This window comes from Sorghum bicolor, chromosome 1, assembly GCF_000003195.3.
Source record: "Sorghum bicolor cultivar BTx623 chromosome 1, Sorghum_bicolor_NCBIv3, whole genome shotgun sequence".
Classification (NCBI taxonomy): domain Eukaryota; kingdom Viridiplantae; phylum Streptophyta; class Magnoliopsida; order Poales; family Poaceae; genus Sorghum; species Sorghum bicolor.
The window spans coordinates 288,531-306,542 of NC_012870.2; the positions used below are offsets into that span (position 1 = coordinate 288,531).

The 18,012-nt window shown below is 43.8% G+C and overlaps 3 protein-coding genes across 4 annotated transcripts; 2 read left to right on the plus strand and 1 right to left on the minus strand.

The window, feature by feature from the left end:
- Positions 1,980-9,612, plus strand: LOC8059239 (ABC transporter G family member 3). Of its 2 annotated transcripts, XM_002463424.2 has the most exons (11): positions 1,981-2,622; positions 2,829-2,908; positions 3,185-3,471; positions 3,771-3,942; positions 7,118-7,231; positions 7,347-7,475; positions 7,892-8,083; positions 8,162-8,248; positions 8,516-8,788; positions 8,875-8,982; positions 9,097-9,612. In XM_002463424.2, exons 1-11 carry the CDS (start codon positions 2,166-2,168, stop codon positions 9,364-9,366), a joined length of 2,169 nt encoding a protein of 722 aa, XP_002463469.1. In that variant the 5' UTR covers positions 1,981-2,165; the 3' UTR covers positions 9,367-9,612. The 2 variants fall into 2 exon arrangements, with proteins under 2 accessions (XP_021314447.1, XP_002463469.1); XM_021458772.1 differs by lacking the exons at positions 7,118-7,231; positions 7,347-7,475 and having other exon boundaries at positions 1,980-2,622.
- Positions 9,504-11,008, minus strand: LOC8059240 (heavy metal-associated isoprenylated plant protein 3). Its single transcript, XM_002466013.2, has 3 exons — positions 10,932-11,008; positions 10,410-10,863; positions 9,504-10,313 (listed from the first exon to the last, which is right to left on the minus strand). The coding sequence occupies exons 2-3, from the start codon at positions 10,848-10,850 to the stop codon at positions 9,723-9,725; spliced, it is 1,032 nt and encodes a 343-aa protein (XP_002466058.1). The 5' UTR covers positions 10,851-10,863; positions 10,932-11,008; the 3' UTR covers positions 9,504-9,722.
- LOC8061373 (la-related protein 1B) lies at positions 11,833-17,774 on the plus strand. The gene is made up of 6 exons (XM_002463425.2): positions 11,833-12,234; positions 12,365-12,836; positions 12,959-13,187; positions 13,280-13,370; positions 16,064-16,135; positions 16,420-17,774. Exons 1-6 carry the CDS (start codon positions 11,995-11,997, stop codon positions 16,663-16,665), a joined length of 1,350 nt encoding a protein of 449 aa, XP_002463470.1. The 5' UTR covers positions 11,833-11,994; the 3' UTR covers positions 16,666-17,774.

Below are 18,012 nucleotides of genomic sequence, written 5' to 3' on the forward strand. Positions count from 1 at the left end.
TAATCCATGTCTTTGCGAGAGGAGAAGAAAAATAGCTTTACTCATGAAACTGTTTTAAAAATGACTGTTTGACAAAAAAATAACTCATAACAGCTTATGAAACTGATATGAGATGTATCAATTAGGCCTTTAACTTTCAGCGGTACGGAGAGAAAAAAAACAAGGCAACTGTGAATGAAAACGAAAAGAGAAGCACAAGTAAAGGCACTGGGAAGGCGAGCATGTTACTATGTTAGATACTTTCATTGTCACATGAAGATGAAGCTAGCTGAACATATACTTTGCTAACGGAACTGATTAATCGACACTTGACAAGCAAGGAAGAATCCTGACTCCTATGCCTCGACTCTCCCTGCTTTGCCTGCTGCTGTTGCTTTCTCACACCGCTAGCACTACTCTGCTCACTTGACCAGGATATGCATGCAACAGGGGCAGGGCAGAGAGATTCAAGGCTGAAGGAGCAGTCTACCTCTGCAGAACGGGCCCTACTACCACAAATCACATGCCACACAGTTTTCTGCTACTTGTGCACACAAGGACACAAAACATCACAACCCACCCAGTCAACCTCTAAACCCCTAATTGATATCGTGGACTAGACTTTAGACTTAGAAGTAAATTAGTTTTTAACCTAACTAAGTACTTTTTTGAAATGAAGAGACGAAAGCCAACTAACAATTAATTAGTTTATTCGTTCAAAATTTGAACTAATATGGATTAAAAGGTTTACATAAGTCTTGAAAGTTGCTTGCCCCGAAGGATTGTGTAGTTCATCTAAGCATGACTTGTTTGAATTATAGTTAATATTTAAATATCACACAATTAAATTTGAAAAAATTAATTGTAGTCCAATTAAATTGTAGTTTAGGATGGTATAAATAGGCTCTGACTTATATGATGTTGACCACAATATGCCACAATCGCTTGGTAGACACATACATTGATACACATGATATGCCCCAAACTCTATGCTTATGGCAGTAGGGCGGTAGCAATGCAAGTCATTGGCTCTTTGCACTACCTGCCTTGGTGCTCTTAAAAGTGGCAATGGTTTGAGTGACATTTATGTTGGCCTATGTGCTGTGAAATTATCATTTATATAGACTCCCTCCGTTCTAAAAAAGATTTTGGATAAGTTAAACATTTCTAAATTTGACTAAGTTTTTAGAAATAATTATCAACTTTTTTTGTATTTCATAATTAGTCTACTGATATCTATTTGGTATCATAAACATTTGTATACATATATTTCAGTAAAAAAAAATATTTTACTCGTCGGAAAGTGAGAATTGCAAAAAAAAAAGGATGGATGAACTAATACGTAACTCTATATTTGATATTGATATTTTTTGTAGATATTTATTGCTAAAATAACATATTAGAGGCACTCTCCATATTTGATGAATTTATATAGTATTTGCTCTGTTTTATAAATGGATCTAGAGGAAACTTAGAATGAACCAGTTGAAAAGCCAAAAGATCCTAACAATGACTTTGAGAATTTATGGAACTAGATGAGGTGCCAAGTGCTAAATGTGTCAACAATGAAAATTTTCCCTTACTTTGGATGGTCTCATAATGTTAGAATTGAGTTTTGAGTAGGATATTTGTGTGGACCGATTCACCTGTTGACAAGTGATGAAGCCAGACCTATTTCCATTATCTAAACAGATGAGGATGTGGAAACAAAATTAATGATCTATAGTATATTCACTCTCTATTTTGTCACAGACTATTTGACCCTTACCATATACCCCCATCGGTTTCAAAATAGAGATAGGTCAGCAAATTTTTATCTTAAACCAAACTTTATCTTTAAAATTATAGAAGTATAGAACAATTACATTATTAACACCTAAACTGTCAAGGACCAAAGCATACTCCTACTTTAATTGCTGGAAGAATGGTGTACAAATAATCGTGAGCCAACCCAAAAGAGGAGGAGTTTAAAGAAGTAGTGAAAATCAAAAGCGGTCGGAAAAGCAAAAGCCGCGAGGTGAGCAGAGCAAAGCAGTAAAGACACTAGTGAGTGTCGTCTGCAGCTGCAGGAGGTGAGGAGGGAGGGAGAAGCCATAGCCAACGCCAGTGCAATGGAGGGCCGCCATCCACCATCCCATTAGCTAGCTACTAGCCTTGGAGCAGAGCAGCAGCCAGCACCCCACCCAATGGAGGTCGCCGCGTCCTCCGACCAATACCGCTCCTCCTCTTCCTCCGCCAGCAGCCCCGCGCGCCGCTACTACCTGCCCAAGCCCGGCGCGCTCCGCCGCCCCATCTCCTTCGAGGACTCCCCCGACTGGGACGACATCCACCCCGACGACACCATCCACCTCGCCTCCGCCGCCTCCGCCTCCATATCCATCGCAAGCAGCGCCTACCCCTCCCCATCGCCCTCCCTGCCCCCCGGGCCCTCATCCGCCTCTACTGCTGCATGCCGCGAACGGAAGCTGGCCGGGGCTACCCTCGTCTGGAAGGACCTCACCGTCTCCTCCCTCGCCGCAACCACAAACCGCTTCTCCGACCGACTCGTCAAGAGCTCCAACGGCTACGCGCTGCCGGCCACGCTCACCGTCATCATGGGCCCCGCGCGCTCCGGCAAATCCACACTGCTCCGAGCAATTGCAGGTTTACTTTTCTGTTTCTCCCACAAATCTCCTCTATTCTATTCTATTCTATTCGGTTTTTTTTATATGAGTATAATATATCCAAAGCATGATGCTTTCATTTTCATTCCATGGTCCATGCTATTTGATTTGGACTCCAATTCCAAATGACATTCCTTCCGGCCACTGACGTTTAACTGCCACATTTGCCCTTCCTCACTCCTTCAGGGAGGCTCAGTGCTACTGAGAGGATATACGGCGAAGTCTTTGTCAACGGCGCCAAGTCTCCCTTACCATACGGATCATATGTAAGCACATTTTGCATCTGAAATGGTACATCTACGGTTCCAACTACGCTATTCACATCCAGGGAAAAAGCAAGTTACAACTTTTCTCAACTTCCAACAACTAGTACACTGATTAGGCTTATATCAAGCAAAGCAAGCACATTTTGATTTTGTATAGCTCAATCACAATGTTCTTTCATCCATTACTAGTACCAGGTCATTCTATAAGCTTGCATGCTTACATTTGTTCATGATACAGTGATTGGCCATTTACCTCTGTTCTTGGGGCACTTTCAGGGTTATGTTGACCGAGATGATGTGCTTATTGAATCCCTCACAGTACGTGAGATGCTATACTTCTCGGCACTCCTGCAGCTTCCTGGCTTCTTATCTTCTAAAAAGTCAATCGTGGAGGATGCTATTGCAGCCATGTCATTATGTGACCATGCTGACAAACTCATTGGTGGAAACTGTTTTATGAAAAGGCTCCCAACCGGAGAAAGGAGGCGGGTCAGCATCGCGAGAGAGCTTGTGATGAGACCACATGTTTTGTTCATTGATGAACCGCTCTATAATCTAGACAGGTATCTTTCATTTACACTCAGATGCATATTTGCCTTTTTCTCTAACTTGTATTTGAAAAGCGACATACAAATCATATCCCTATCCTATAGGATCCCTACACAAGTCCTGAACAGACAACTAACACATGATACCACCACATTTGATGTATCACAAACTCTTGCAAAATCATTACATGCTTATCCGAAAGAGCAGTACTATCGATGACATTTCTGTGGATGCTATCCCTGTGCATGAGAGTATAGCTGTACATTAAATGCAGATGTGTTTATGTAACTTCTTTTTGTTTGTCTTGTTTCAGTGTTTCTGCACTGCTCTTAATGGTAACATTGAAGAAACTCGCAAGCACAGGATGCACCATCATCTTCACAATGTATCAGAGCAGCACAGAAGTTTTTGGACTCTTTGATCGTATTTGCTTGCTTTCAAATGGGAACACACTCTTTTTTGGAGAAACATTGGCTTGCCTACAGGTGAATGAGTTGTTTTTACATGGTGTCAATTCCTAGCTCTGCCCACGTACATTTTAACTGGATTATCAATTTATCTCTTGAACACAATTATTGCGTCTTAGTGCAGCTTGAATTGCTTGAATTCTGTACAGGCCGCCGGCCCTGGAGGCGGGCAAGCGGGGCGGCCGCCCTGGGCCCCCAATTAGACAGGGCCCACCCCCAAATATGCAAACCATACAATAATCTTTAATGTATTTGTATATTTATATGAATTGTTGCATATGAATATTGCTTTTGCATGTAGAGTTAAGTATTTATGAGTATATATATACAAGTACTATTCTACACCTCCGAACTATTATATTAAACAATGATATTCAACGTTGTTCAATACTATTCAATATTTTTTCTGCTTAGTTTTGGCTTACGATGTAGAATATTTAGGCCCTATTTGGTTCCCCCTGCTAAATTTTAGCCAGCTAAAACTATTTTAGCTACTCTTGGGTGACTTGTGTAACTAAACTATTTTAGCTCTTTTTTAGTAAGTGTGTTTGAAAATTTAGCTATTAAAGTTACTAAAATTTAGCGAGGGGAACCAATCAGGCCCTTATTCTAGAATAACAACAACTACAACCTTGTTAATTTCTAAAATTTTTTAAGATTTCTCATCACATCGAATTTTTAGACGCATGCATGGAGCACTAAATAAAGATAAAAGAAATAACTAATTACACAGTTTACCTGTAATTTGTGAGACGAATTTTTTGAGCCTAGTTAGTCTATAATTGGACAATATATGCCAAATATAAACAAAAGTGCTACAGTAGCTAAAACCAAAAAAATTTCCTTAAGCCTTGTTTAGTTCCTAAATTTTTTTGTTTTAGGTACTGAAGCACTTTCGTTTTTATTTGGCAATTTTTGTTCAATCATGGACTAACTAGGCTCAAAAGATTCATTTTGCGATTTACAGGCAAACTGTGTAATTAGTTTTGGTTTTGACTACATTTAGTGTTTTATGCATGTGCCGTAAGATTCGATGTGACGAAAAATTTTATTTTTTTTTTTGGTTTTTGGGAACTTAATAATGTATAAAGGGCCCCAGATTTTTTTTCCGCCCCAGGCCTCAAAAAATTCAGGGCCGGCACTGATTCTGTACTGTCTAGTGTGTGATGCCACGAACAACTGGACATCATTAATTTCTGGAATTAGTCGAGTCAGACAGCCATGCCAAGTTGCCAACGTACAACTAACACCGCTTGAAACAAATAAGCCTGTGTAAAGTAGCAGTTACCGAATAACTTCTTTGAAAAATGGCAAACCCATGTGTCGGTGTTCTAAGCCACGGACTAGTAAATTTGTGATTGTGTGTTTGGACTCGGATGGTGAGCATGGAGGATACAAGGAATTATACTGGATCAGGCGGAATGTCCCTGGTCCAGTCTGTAGCAGTGCTACCAGCTCTTGGTTTCGTTTGCAGTAGGGGTTACAAACGAGCGAGAGAGGGATGGAGCTCCCAAGTCTTTGTATGTGTGTGTGTTGTTCATTGTGAGCGTTTCGGCTCGAATGAGTTTCGATGCCTTTGTGGTGTGCCCTGTGTAACGTCCCGCCTCCACGAGGCCGAGCTCGCTTACATCTTGCAGCTTTTCTAGGACATAGTCTGCCCTCACAGACCAACACCAGTCTTTTCTGCACACTTTGTCCTCACTCGTGTGCAACCGGGAACTACTTCTCGGCCGGTCACCCATCCCTAAATCTCACTAAGTCAAGCACGCTTAACTTTAGAGTTCTTTGGAGTTGGGTTTCCGGAAAAGAAGTTATAACTTGTTGGTTTACGTATCCTATTAATTCTATTAAGCCCTAGGCCGGGATGTTACATCCTCACCTCCTTAAGAGACCAGCGTCCTCGTCGGTCAACCCCAAGCCTGGAACGTCCCCTCTTGGCCATGTCCGTGTGTCTAGTGCCAGCGCATGTGCCATGTTGTGTGATCACTCTAGGTCCACACCAGCCATGCACACCATGCCTGCACTATTGTGACACACGTGCCCGTAAAACCGTGAGAGTCGGCTCTGATACCATTCTGTAATGTTCTGCCTCCACGATGCCGGGTCCGCTTACATCTGGCAGCTTTTCTAGGATATAGTCTGTCCTCACAGACCAACACCAGTCTTTCTGCACACATTTGTCCTCACTCGTGTGCACCTGGAAAGTACTTCGCGGTCGGTCACCCATCCCTAAATTTCTCTAAGTCAAGCATGCTTAACTTTAGAGTTCTTTGGAGTTGGGCTTCCGAAAAAGAAGTTGCAACTACTTGGTATGAATACCCTATTAATCCTATTAAGCCCTGGGTCGGGATGTTACACCCTGCTTTCCCTTTTATAGCTCAAGGGGGAGACATAGGCTACATGAGAAAGGAAGAGAGGATAGAAGAGGAAAAGAAGAAAGAGAAAAACAGAGAATAAGAAGCCTCTGGGGCCATGTCGTTCTTCTTTTCCTGTAGGTGGGTCCCAATGGTCTTGTAGACGGATGCGGCTCCATGTTGTACCCTGTTCGCAACTGGTGCCACGCACGGGAGTCATCGTTTGGTTTGTGGTGTTCTGTTTTGTCATGGCGCGAGGTGTGGTCAACAGTCCTCCTTGACTGGAGCCGTACGGGAATTAGGCAACACGGTGCCGGCCCACACGGCAGTGTTGAAGGTGTACCCTTCCAAGCGTGGCTTGATGTGGCTGCTGGTCGTGTCAAGGCATGTGCACACCCTTCCTGGCATCACAGGCATGACCTTGGGTCCACAGCCCCATGCACATAGTAGTTGGGAGCGGTGCAACCCTCTTGCATGGTAGTACGCCTCGCCTGACGTCTGGGTTGCCCTTAGGGGTCGGGTGAGGCGGAGCCTGTACCGTAGCCATCGGGCGAGGCGGAATTACCCCCAAGGGGTCGGATGGAACCGTGATCTTATCCCCAATCACTTGGGTGAACTGACGGTTAAGTCCTCTTATCTGGGTACCCTAATATAGGTACCCTACACCATGAGATAGCAGTTTCTTGCATAGTTCTTTTTACTGCTAGCTGCTTAGTAGTCCTATTGTTGCTCTTCTGATTCCTACAGTAGAACACTCTGTTTCTGATCCATACTTGTTCCTCTCATCTTTGCAAATCTTTTTATTCCGAAGTTTTCTTATTTTTCCTACCATACTGTAGCACTTCTCAAATGCTGGGTTTCCATGTCCAATCATGCAAAGTCCATCTGACCACTTCTTGCGGGCAATCAATACTGATTTCGACAGAATTATTGCCATGTGCAAGAATTTGCAGGTATCTGTTAAAATTCATTTTGAATCCATCTTTTGTTTATCTTAATTAGTTTCAGTCAATTTGATGGAAGTGTGTCTTGGTCGTAAGAGATAAAAACCTTTTTAGTTATAAGCAGGATGATCAAGGAGATTTTTCGTCAGTGAGCATGGATACAGCAGTGGCAATTCGGACACTAGAAGCAACATACAAACAATCAGCTGACTCTATTGCAGTTGAATCAATGATTGCAAAGCTGACAGAGAAGGTAGTGTTTTCACGCCTGTATAAGATATATACTACAACAACAACAAAGCCTTTTAATCCCAAGCAAGTTGGGGTAGGCTAGAGTTGAAACCCAACATAAGGTATCTTAGAGATTCGGAGTGAAGAGTCACCCCCATGTTGGAATGCTAAACTTTAGCATTTTTATGCCTTTAACCAAGTGACTAGCATGACGATTCTTGAAATATATCTGTGTCCCTTCGGAATGATCTACAGCATGGTAGGCTGTTTCCAAGATCTTGGTTCAAATCCAGATAGGGAGAGCAACTGCATCATTTGGTGTGGCCTACTGTAATCCCAATCATGCATCTAGTTCTGCTCGATGCAGAATAATTGAATAAACAGCATTCGCTAATGCATTGACACGTCTTGTTTTCTTCTCTGCGTGATGTGATGCAGGAAGGTCCTTGCTTAAAAGGTAAGGGCAGGGCCAGTGATGCAGCAAGAATTGTGGTTCTGACCTGGAGATCATTGCTAATTATGTCAAGAGATTGGAAGTATTTCTGGATCAGACTTGCCTTATATATGCTTATTGCTTTGTCAATCGGCACGGTATTTACCGATATTGGTCATTCATTATCATCTGTAATGGTCAGTGTCATTACATTATGTTTTGATTCATTGAATTGAATTTATCATTTTGCGATGTAGCTCATTTTGTTTTCACAGGTGAGGATTTCTGCGATATTTGCGTTTGTATCGTTTGTCATCCTTCTAAGTGCTTCTGGAGTACCTGCTCATATTGATGAGGTCAAGGTAAATACTGTACATTTAAGTGGTGTGTGCAGTGTTAGGTATGGCGGCATTTTGCAATGCCCTGGTTGTTGCACAAACATAATTTGACTTTCTGGATTTCTTGCTGGAGGCTGTCTTTGTATTCATGAAGTTAAGAGATCATCTGTCCTTGGCACCTTGAGTTAAATCCTAGTAGAATGGAAATATCCTGCAAGTAGCTAAAAGTCCTGTGAAATCAAAATTGGTGTGTATACTAGGATTATTAATTTTTTGTCTTGTCCTATGTAGATTTATTCCCACGAAGAAGCTAATCGACATTCAGGGACAATGGTCTTCCTGTTAGGGAACTTCCTATCAAGCATTCCTTTCCTATTCCTGGTCTCCATTTTGTCGTCTCTGGTTTTCTACTTCCTGATAGGGCTCAGGAATGAGTTCAGCTTCCTGATGTACTTTGTCATCACCATCTTTGTATGCCTGTTGGCAAATGAAGCGCTTATGATGATTATCGCATACATCTGGCTCGAAACGTACAAGTGCAGCTTAACTCTCATTTTCTTATACGTAAGTTTTCTTTCCCTTTGTTTCTTTCGGCGTGCATAAACTGAATCAGTTGACTCTGAATAAGCATAGTTCTGCTACGATTTCAGGTTATCATGATGCTTGTGGCTGGGTATTTCCGGATACGGGAAAACTTGCCTTATCCTGTATGGACTTACCCATTGTCCTTCATTTCGTTCCACACATATGCTGTCCAGGTAAGCTAAATTAGTACCATACTTCCTAGGTATTATTATGTAAGTTGTGGTTATATTTTCATGCAGAACAAACTAATGTAGTTACGTCGTATGGTGTGTTATGTAACTTGACAGGGCTTGGTCGAAAACGAGTATGTTGGCACATCCTTTGCTGTTGGACAGATAAGGACTATACCTGGTGTCCAAGCCGTCCGAGGCTCATATGACATTTCATCTTCCACAAACGCAAAGTGGGTGAACCTCCTGGTTTTGCTACTGATGGCAATCGGATACCGGATTGTTCTCTACTTGTTGCTTCGTCTAGATGTAAGGAAGCATGCGAGGATGCTTGGCAACTGGAGGTCATGGTGGCCAAGTGTCCATTCTGCTACTGGTGCTAAGTGATTGAGTTTTTTTTTTTTTATTGAGCGTCGTAGGTGTTTAGTGAGTTGTTTTGATTTGTCTGTCTGTCCATAAGCATGTATACGCGTATTGGTTGATGGTTGGCCTCAAACACAAAGGCGGGCATAAGCGCACTAGTGTACGTAATGTAGGTATCAATATCATGGGGTGTGGTTTTCTACTCTTTATTTTAGGAACGAAACAATATCATTATTTGACAACGGATGGAATACAAGTCTTGATTCTGAATTTGTTTTGCATTGCTGCATTTCTTTTGTGAATAATAATTAGTTCTGCTCCAGTATGTGCTACTGAATTTGTCTTGAGCAACTGCACCTTCTTGTCTCTACTGATCTACTTCACATGAGGGAGCATGCATTGGGGTTGTCATCGCTGAACGGCTGCGGCCCCTGCAGCAACTCGACGCGGTACGACGGCCCTACTGATCCTCCTCTTCCGTACGACGCCGGGAATATCGTCATCGGGTACTGCTGCTCCTCCGACATCCAAAAAGAAGCCATCTCGTCGTCGTGGTCATCGCCGGGTACAGCTGCGGCGTTTCCTCGCTGCTGCTGCTTCTTGCAGTTCTTGTTCTTCTTCTTGTTGGCGCCACCAGCAGTAGTGTTGGTGCCGCCGGCCTCCTCCTCCTCTCCCTGCTCCCTGTTGTCGTCATGGTTATCGCCGGGGCCGGCGGCGGCCTTCTTGTCCTTGTTCTTGTTGGTCACCACCACGGCGGTGACCCGCCGCTTGAGCTTGGCGCTGAGGACGTCGGGGAGAGCCTTGGCGTCCATGGTGCCCTTCACGGTCACCTGCTCCTTGATCGTGTCTACACTCACCTGCTTCACCCCTTTGATCTTGTTGGCTTTGCGTTTGATGCGGTCAATGCAGCCTTTGCAGTGGAGCTGGATGTTGAGCACCACCGTCGATTCCGGCGGCGGCGGCGGCATCGTCTGCGTGCATCCATCCATCCATCCATCAGAGTCAGAGGCGGTTCATTAGTTTTCTTGGACGAAATTAATCGAAGACATGGCATTGCCATCATGCACCTGTTTGTCATGGCGGCCTTTGCCCTTGTTGTTCTTCTTTGCGGTTGCGGCGTCGGCGTCCTTGTCCTTGGGTGGAGGTGGAGGGGGATTGGCCGGGGAGACGAAAGCGATATCGACGGCGGGCATCCTGGCCTGGATGCGATCCCTGAGGTCCCAAGGGTCGGCCTTGCCGTTGCCGGCCACCGTCACTGTGCCCGCCGCCACGTCCGTCCTCACACTCTCCGCGCCATGCGCACCCTTGATGGCTTTCCTCACCTTGAGGGCGCACCCGTCGCAGTGCAGCTCCATCCTCAGCACCACCACGTACACTACCGCTAGCGCTGCTGCCTCATCACCGTCGCCCTTCTTCTTCTTCGTCTTCGTCTTGGTTGTCGCCGCCTCTGCTGTCCGCCGCTCGTCTTCAGTTTCTTCGTCTTCATTCTCTTTCCTTCCTACTAGCATTTCAATTTTCCGGCTAGAGCAACAAATTAAATTAATTAACAGCACGAATCAAACTAATCGGATAGTGAGAAGAGAACCTACGGAGCGAGCGATCGAGGAGGAAGGAAGGGGGGGCGTTGAGACTTGGACCAAGCAACATGACCTTAGTTAGTTACTGCTGTCTATTTGGTTTTGAGAGACGGGGTGATCCTGTTTTTTCGGGCCTGTTTGTTTCTACCACGGCCTTGTTTAGTCCATCTCAAAAACTTTTCATCCATCGTATCCAATCTTTAAATACATACATGAAGTATTAAATGTAGACAAAAACAAAAACTAGTTGCACAGTTTGGTTGTTCTTCTTCCAACTAAACAAGGCATATGATAAAACACACACACATACATACATATACACACACTCATGTGGACTCTAACAAAATTAGATTTATAATTTTCTGTAATTTACTATGATTTTTTAAATATTTAGCCAAAATAAATAAAAAAGAAAAAGGGAAAACCTTTATAGCAAAAAAAACTTTGTACTAAAGCATACCATATTATATATTCATTGTGTAGATCTACTTATATGGACTCCAATAAAATTAGATTTTCTATTTTATGTTTTTTTTTTATGATTTACTATGATTTTTTAAAGGTTCAGCCGAAATAATTTTATAAAAAGACACAACCACTGTCATTGTAGCAAAACCACCATTCACTGTAGCAAAAATGCCTTTAAATTGCTCTAGGGAGATAAAATGCACAGCTTCAAAAATTGAGAAAGGTGATTTACCCAATTTTGAAGTTTAGGAAGAAAAGACGAACAGAATAAGAGATGAAAAGTTTCCTATATCCTGAAGAGATGGGATTAACAAGGATAGCAGCGTGGGCCTATAATGGACTCAAATGCTGGTCCGTGGGCCTGTTACTTGAGTGGGCTGGGCTGCGAAGGTCAGTGGAGTAAAAGTAGGGAGAGAGAGAGAAAGAGAAGAGAGGCGCCGCATCCGGTTCTGGTTGGTACTCGCACCGCAGTCGTAGTAGTGGCAGGCAGGCGCATCCGGCATCCCCCTCCCCCTCGCATCGCATCCCTCGGCTCGGATCGCCGCCGCCGCCGCCGAACGAAGTAGCAATCCATCCTAACCCCCACCCAAACCCTAGCCAGTCAGCTATGGAGCCGCCCGCCGCCGCCGACTCCTCCTCGCCCGATCCGACGCCGCAGGACCAAGCCCCGTCCCCGTCCCCTTCTCCATCCGCCTCCCCGGCCAAGCGCTCCGCCTGGAAGCACCCCTCCCCCAACGGCCCCGCCGTCATGGACGCCAACCACTGGCCCGCGCTCTCCGACGCCGCCAAGGGTATCAAGCTCCCCGACTCCTCGGCTCCATCGCCTGCGCCCGTCGCCGCCCCGTCGGTCAGATCTCTTCTCGTCTCGTTACTATTATGGATATACTCGATTATGGATGCCCATTCGATTCGATGATATGAATTCCTAAGATATACTCGACTGTGGATGCCCCATTCGATTCGATTTCCATCTCTAGGCCGTCGCCAACTCCTCCAGTTCGCAGAAGCACAGCGCCCATCACGGCCGCCACAAGTCCGCCAGGCGCGGTGGCGGTGGTGGCGAGCACTCTCCACGAGACCATCACGACCGGAGCGCTGCCTCTGGCTGGGACCATGCCGGTGCCGCCGGCGGGGGGAGGGGTGCCCAGAGGAACCATAATAACGGAGGTGGCAGGAGGGGCAATGGCGCAGCTGCCTCTGCCACTGGGCCTTCTCATCATGGCTCTGGTGCCAGCGGCGGAGGTGGAGGCTTTGGTGCCAGACGAAGAGGGGCATACGAGCCGCCCTTCTATCGTGGCCCTCCACCACCAATGGGCATGGGCCACTACATGCGAGGTGCGCCGCCACCTCCGCCACCGCCGCCCATGACTGTCGCTCCACCATTCATGGGCCCTCCACCGCCACCAGTCTCACCCATGCGTCCGTTTGCTGGACCAATGGTGTTCCATGGTAAGCTTGTTATCTATCTTGATGCTGCTGCACCTGCAGCTCTGGTGCTCAAATTTTAGTCTGGGTTATTACTGCATTGATCTATTGTCACCCATCGATTGTTTTTTTTTAATAATCTCCAGACATGCCATCTCCTGTGTCTCCTGTATCCCCCATATACTTTTATGGGCCACCACCACCAGAGGCTCTTAGGGGACTGGCTCTTGCGCCTCCTATGGTTGGTCCACCTGCTTATCCTTACTTTCAAGCCCAGCCTGAGCCACAGCCTGAGCCTGAACCTCAGCACAATCCTGAGCCTGATGCGGAAGAGGAACGTGTCAAGCTACTCAAGCAGATAGAGTTCTACTTCAGGTCTCCACATTGACTTACTCCTGCTCTCTGCTCTTCATCAACTGGTTAAGACTTTGCTTCTGTTGATCATCATTATTTTCTTTGATCCACAGCAAGGAGAACCTATGCTCAGATGTGTACTTGAGGCAGCAGATGGATGGTCAGGGCTGGGTTGATATATCTCTTATAGCTGGCTTCAAAAAGGTGACCACAACTACTTAACTCTTACTGCTTGCTATAATGCCGAACAATGAACTTTTCAGTTGCCGGTTCATTGGTACTACTTGCATCATTTGATTGTGCAGTTTTAGTGAGTTCCTACTTGCTGCATCTCCCATATATGTAACAGTAATTCATCAACTTTTTTTTGGCTCCGAGATTGATAGCAGTTTAATGTTGAATTCAATGGTTTGTTACTGTAAGCTGCAACTTTGTTCTTTTTATTATAATATAAGAACACGCTCACATGCATCACATGTTGTGGATCATCGTTTCATGTATTTCAACTAGCAATGACCTTATTTATGTGTAAGTGTTGAACTGTTGATATCAACTTGTTTAGTTTCCTATATTATTGTGGTTGGACTCCTTTGCGTGAAATTTTGTTCCTACTCTACTCCAAATCTTTGCAGCAGAGTTGTAGTTTATCGTAGGAACCTGTTTATGCATTAACAAGCAAATTATCAATGGAAACTGAATCTTTTGGGTGTTGACGTCTTAAGCTTCCATGTGCTCTTCGCTATATGTGGTTGGATGGTTTAGACTTGACTTGAAAAGAAGTGCTATGGGCCATATTATATTAGCTTGAACTCCTATATGTGATATCCAAATCTACTTTATGTGTAACAGTAGTTATTATAATTGGGACTTCTTGATGGGAAATGACCAGTGGAAACTGATCTTTTGGGTGTTGGCATCTAATGCTTCGATCTGGATGGTTCAGACTTTACTTGAAGAGAAGTGCTACTGCATATGGTTCCTCAATCAATGAGCAAGTGATCTAAAATATATCCATCCATGCGACCCTAGAATCCCTCTTATAAAATACTAATAATGATCCATACGACCCTAGAATCCCTCTTATAAAATACTAATGAAATCAAAACCTGATCAGAAGGCCTGTGCTGAATTCACGTGTTGGTTTGATTAAGCACTTCCCTTTGTTAATCCTTGTATACACTGCATTTCTGCTATGATGTTGTATTCCCTAAAACGAGTGTGCTTTAATCTTTGGTGCATGAAGCCATGAACCATGAAGGGTCTAGTTTTGAGTCAATTTATACCATGTAGTACTGAATTGAATTCTGTTGAGTCAATAACAAACTTCTGTGACCCTAATAATTCTTGGCTTGTTAGGTTGTAGTCCCCGTTGATCACTGGTTCATGGGGGGTGATATTTGCTGCTCACCCTCTTTTAAAATGACTGTATTAATTGATATTGGCCTGCTGATTACAGTGAGTGAGATTTGCACCTGTTGTAAAAGAATGTATCTTTTTTTGTTGCTTATTTGATTTATTTTGACCTTTTATGATATTTGTGTGTCATTCTTAAAGTGACAAAGACTGTTGTGTAGAATGTCACTTTTCTGTTTTTATAAGGTGGTCAATTTCTGCAGGTATAGAAGTTGCATTTACATGTGCATGATGGTTGTCTTCTCAATCTTTTTTTTCTTTTTTTTTATTTTGGAGGTCAGAATCTCCACGAGTGATGACCCCTTTGACCCAAAGTGAAGCTGTGGAAACTAATTTGGACATCAATTTTGTAATTGGCATAGACAAACATGTGTTGTATTTCTGTTCCATCTGCATTTTACTTATTTTTGAGTGGGATAGGGTTGTTATTCTGGTTTGGACGAGCAGAAATGCTTGCAGCATGGTAGGTTATGGTGTTTGGCATATTTCTGATTGTGTGCTAAACTGCAGATTTTTTTATGGCCACTCACAACTCAGCTTCAGTTAAACGCTCCTGTTTGCACATTAGGATCCTGATAGTTATTTATTTCTGTAAATGGAGGGAATTAGTTTGTTGATTGGAGTTGGAGTATAGGAATAAAAAATGAGAAAGTTAGTGTTCCATATTGACCTACTTGCCATTTTTCTGTGCAATGGTCTGTATTACCTTTTTTAGAATAACATGTTTCTTTTGTTGATTTAAATTTAAATCCATGAGAGTGCAGAGCCATGAGTGGTTGCAAACTGATTATGAATACGTGAAGTTGCAGCAAATGATTGTGTGCAGATAATGTTGTACTTCAAATTCTGTTCATTTGATGTCTATGCATATAGCAGCAAGGTCTACTTGGGTTTTTAGTTGTGTAGGTAACTTAATGGGCTATTTGGAGTGTCATTTATGTTCAACCATAGTGGAATTAGCTATTGGTTTCAAGGTGTTTTCTGTTTCTTAGAAGTTGAAAGTATGATAAGGATTTATAGTTTGATATATACCATGAGCTGAGGCCTTCTACACTTATGTTTGTACACACCGTGTGCAACTTACATATTTTGTTCTTTTGAATTATGAACCGTCGAGCCTATATGATATATAGAGTGTTTGTGTTATGGATGGGGATGGCCTGATTTGGTTTTCTTGTGTGTACAAAAGGTCAGATCTGTTATTTTAAATTAATCCATTTGACAGTCAACAGAAGGTTCTTTTCTACTTGCATTCCTGTATAAATCCGCTATTTGGGTATTACAGTGGTACCACTTATTTATATTGATGATTTATGTGGCATAGTTATGCACCTTATCTACAGGCATCATCCCCACCTTGCCACTAGTTCAACCTTCTGTACAAAGCGCTGAAGGAAAGCTAGGACGCTTCTTAAAACATGATATGTTTCATCATGAGTATGTTTGAGGAGTGTATTAACTATGCTGAGCACTTTTTTCTGCAGGTCCAAGGGCTGAAGAAGGACCTACAATATATAAAAGAGACGGTGCAGTCCTCATCTATACTGGAAATGAAGGTATATTCTGTTGTTTAGCTTTAGTCTCAGCAAAATATGGTGCTATATTGATACACACAGACTGCAGATAATCATTTTACAAGTAATGTTTCCATGCAATGGTGTAATTAATTCGCTTGGTTTGTGCTTTCAAATTTTTGCCATCCTCAAGGTTCAACTTCATACCTAGATATGCCAGGAATTTGTGTTTCATTTTTGGATGCCTGAACCTGAATGATTTGGACCTTAGAGATCTGAAACTTTTGTATTGTGCTTATATAGGTCGTTGTGTCTGTTAATTGCAGGATGACAAAATCAGGAAGCACAACGACTGGGAGAAATGGGTGATCCCTCGTGAGAGCAATCCTGATGCCCCATCAAGCTCAGCGTCTGTACCAAGACCTAATGTCAATAATCTGACAGCACATCTTGGAGGCATGCGTCTGCATGGATCCGCTAGCTCTACTGGCACAGTGGAGCTGAACCATCACGATGTCATCCAGAACGGATCACCTTCTCCAGTAGCTGAAGAAAGTTCTGGTCAGCAGTAGTTACAATAAGATAGTGGCTCGGATTCACACCATGACTGCAGGGGTTTTGTCCGTGCGCGAGTGACAGAGCACAAGTGATTTTTTTTTTGGCAATTTTTGGATGGGAGGCATGATTGCAAGGGGCGTATTAGATTGACAAGCAAATGTGTTTACTGGCGGTCAGGTAAGATTTTGCTTTACCTTGTTATATTCAGACGTAGTGTTGAAGATTTGGGGCAGTTGGTGAAAAGGATGAAGCAGATAGTTGAATACGAAGGTGGTGGTATCTGGAGGCGCCTAGGATGAGGAGGAAACCATGGAAGACTGAAACAAAATTACGAAAGACGAGTGTGATAAGTTAGTAGCCCTGGGCGGGCTGATGGCTTGGTAAGCGAGCTCAATATCCATGTTTACTGGGGTGGGTTTGCACAGGGGGCTTGGATGCTATTCTGGTGTTACGATGAACTGGATGGTTTTGCTCGGCGATAGGATGGATGTTGTAGGACCTCCGATTTTTGATGGAGGAGCTGAACTTTCTCACTTGGAGAGTCAGGGAGTTTGACTTGTTTTGTTTTTGTGGTGGTTAAAGTAAGAGATGCTGTTAGCTAGTCTTGCTCCCTGTTCATTCTGCTGTGCTGGCCTTGTATGATAATTATGGTGTTGTGTTGAAGGTGGCGGCTTTGAATGGAGATTGATGGCTGTCCTTGGTCTGCTATGCCCAATGCTATGCTGGCCTGACTGGCTAGCATACGAGGAGAGGAGCGACCGGACTGAGCCAGTATTCTCTTGGGATATTCGCTGGTCCTTCCTGGTCCATCCATTTGCAGAATTGCAGTCTGGATATGTGTGGATCCGCAGCAGCATGCCTCCTTGTTTGTCAGGCCTGGGACTTGGACTGGGACAGGCAATTACTCTGGCTACTGGAGAAGGTTCAGACAATAGTGCTCTGGACGGCAAAGGGAAGAAGGCACGGTCTGCAGTACCTGTGCACCAACAGCATTGTAGTTGGTACGTAAAACCTCGTAGCAGTAAGCACTGGAGCTGTACCATTTTCATCCCTGGGTACCAGGCAGTAGGTGCTGCCATCATGGACGTATCCCTCTGTTTGGCAAAGCATAGCATTCATGTGTGCCCTGCGCGTTTCATCTCATCGGCCCATATCGCTCTCTGAATCGTCGTCGTTTACTACTAGAGACGTACGGATACGGGTCCCTGTCAGCTTGCATGTGAGCGCCGCGAGCTCTCCATTCATTCATACATCAAATAAGGGACTGTTTAGATTGAAGATGAAAAGAAGAATATCGGGAGGTGTTTCTAGAAAATAATAAAAAAATAAATTACATAGTTTATTTGGAAACTGTAAGACAA

What these genes read in the sequence shown, in the direction of transcription:
- LOC8059240 (XM_002466013.2), bottom strand. Translation starts at nt 10,850, where the DNA reads ATGCTAGTAGGAAGGAAAGAGAATGAAGACGAAGAAACTGAAGACGAG. An exon ending in AAGGCCGCCATGACAAACAG is followed by an intron (nt 10,314 to 10,409) that starts GTGCATGATGGC and finishes GGATGCACGCAG; the next exon opens with ACGATGCCGCCGCCGCCGCC.
- LOC8059239 (XM_002463424.2), top strand. Translation starts at nt 2,166, where the DNA reads ATGGAGGTCGCCGCGTCCTCCGACCAATACCGCTCCTCCTCTTCCTCC. An exon ending in CCGCTCTATAATCTAGACAG is followed by an intron (nt 3,472 to 3,770) that starts GTATCTTTCATT and finishes GTCTTGTTTCAG; the next exon opens with TGTTTCTGCACTGCTCTTAA. An exon ending in CCATGTGCAAGAATTTGCAG is followed by an intron (nt 7,232 to 7,346) that starts GTATCTGTTAAA and finishes AGTTATAAGCAG; the next exon opens with GATGATCAAGGAGATTTTTC.
- LOC8061373 (XM_002463425.2), top strand. Translation starts at nt 11,995, where the DNA reads ATGGAGCCGCCCGCCGCCGCCGACTCCTCCTCGCCCGATCCGACGCCG. An exon ending in CAGATAGAGTTCTACTTCAG is followed by an intron (nt 13,188 to 13,279) that starts GTCTCCACATTG and finishes TTTGATCCACAG; the next exon opens with CAAGGAGAACCTATGCTCAG. An exon ending in TTATAGCTGGCTTCAAAAAG is followed by an intron (nt 13,371 to 16,063) that starts GTGACCACAACT and finishes TTTTTTCTGCAG; the next exon opens with GTCCAAGGGCTGAAGAAGGA.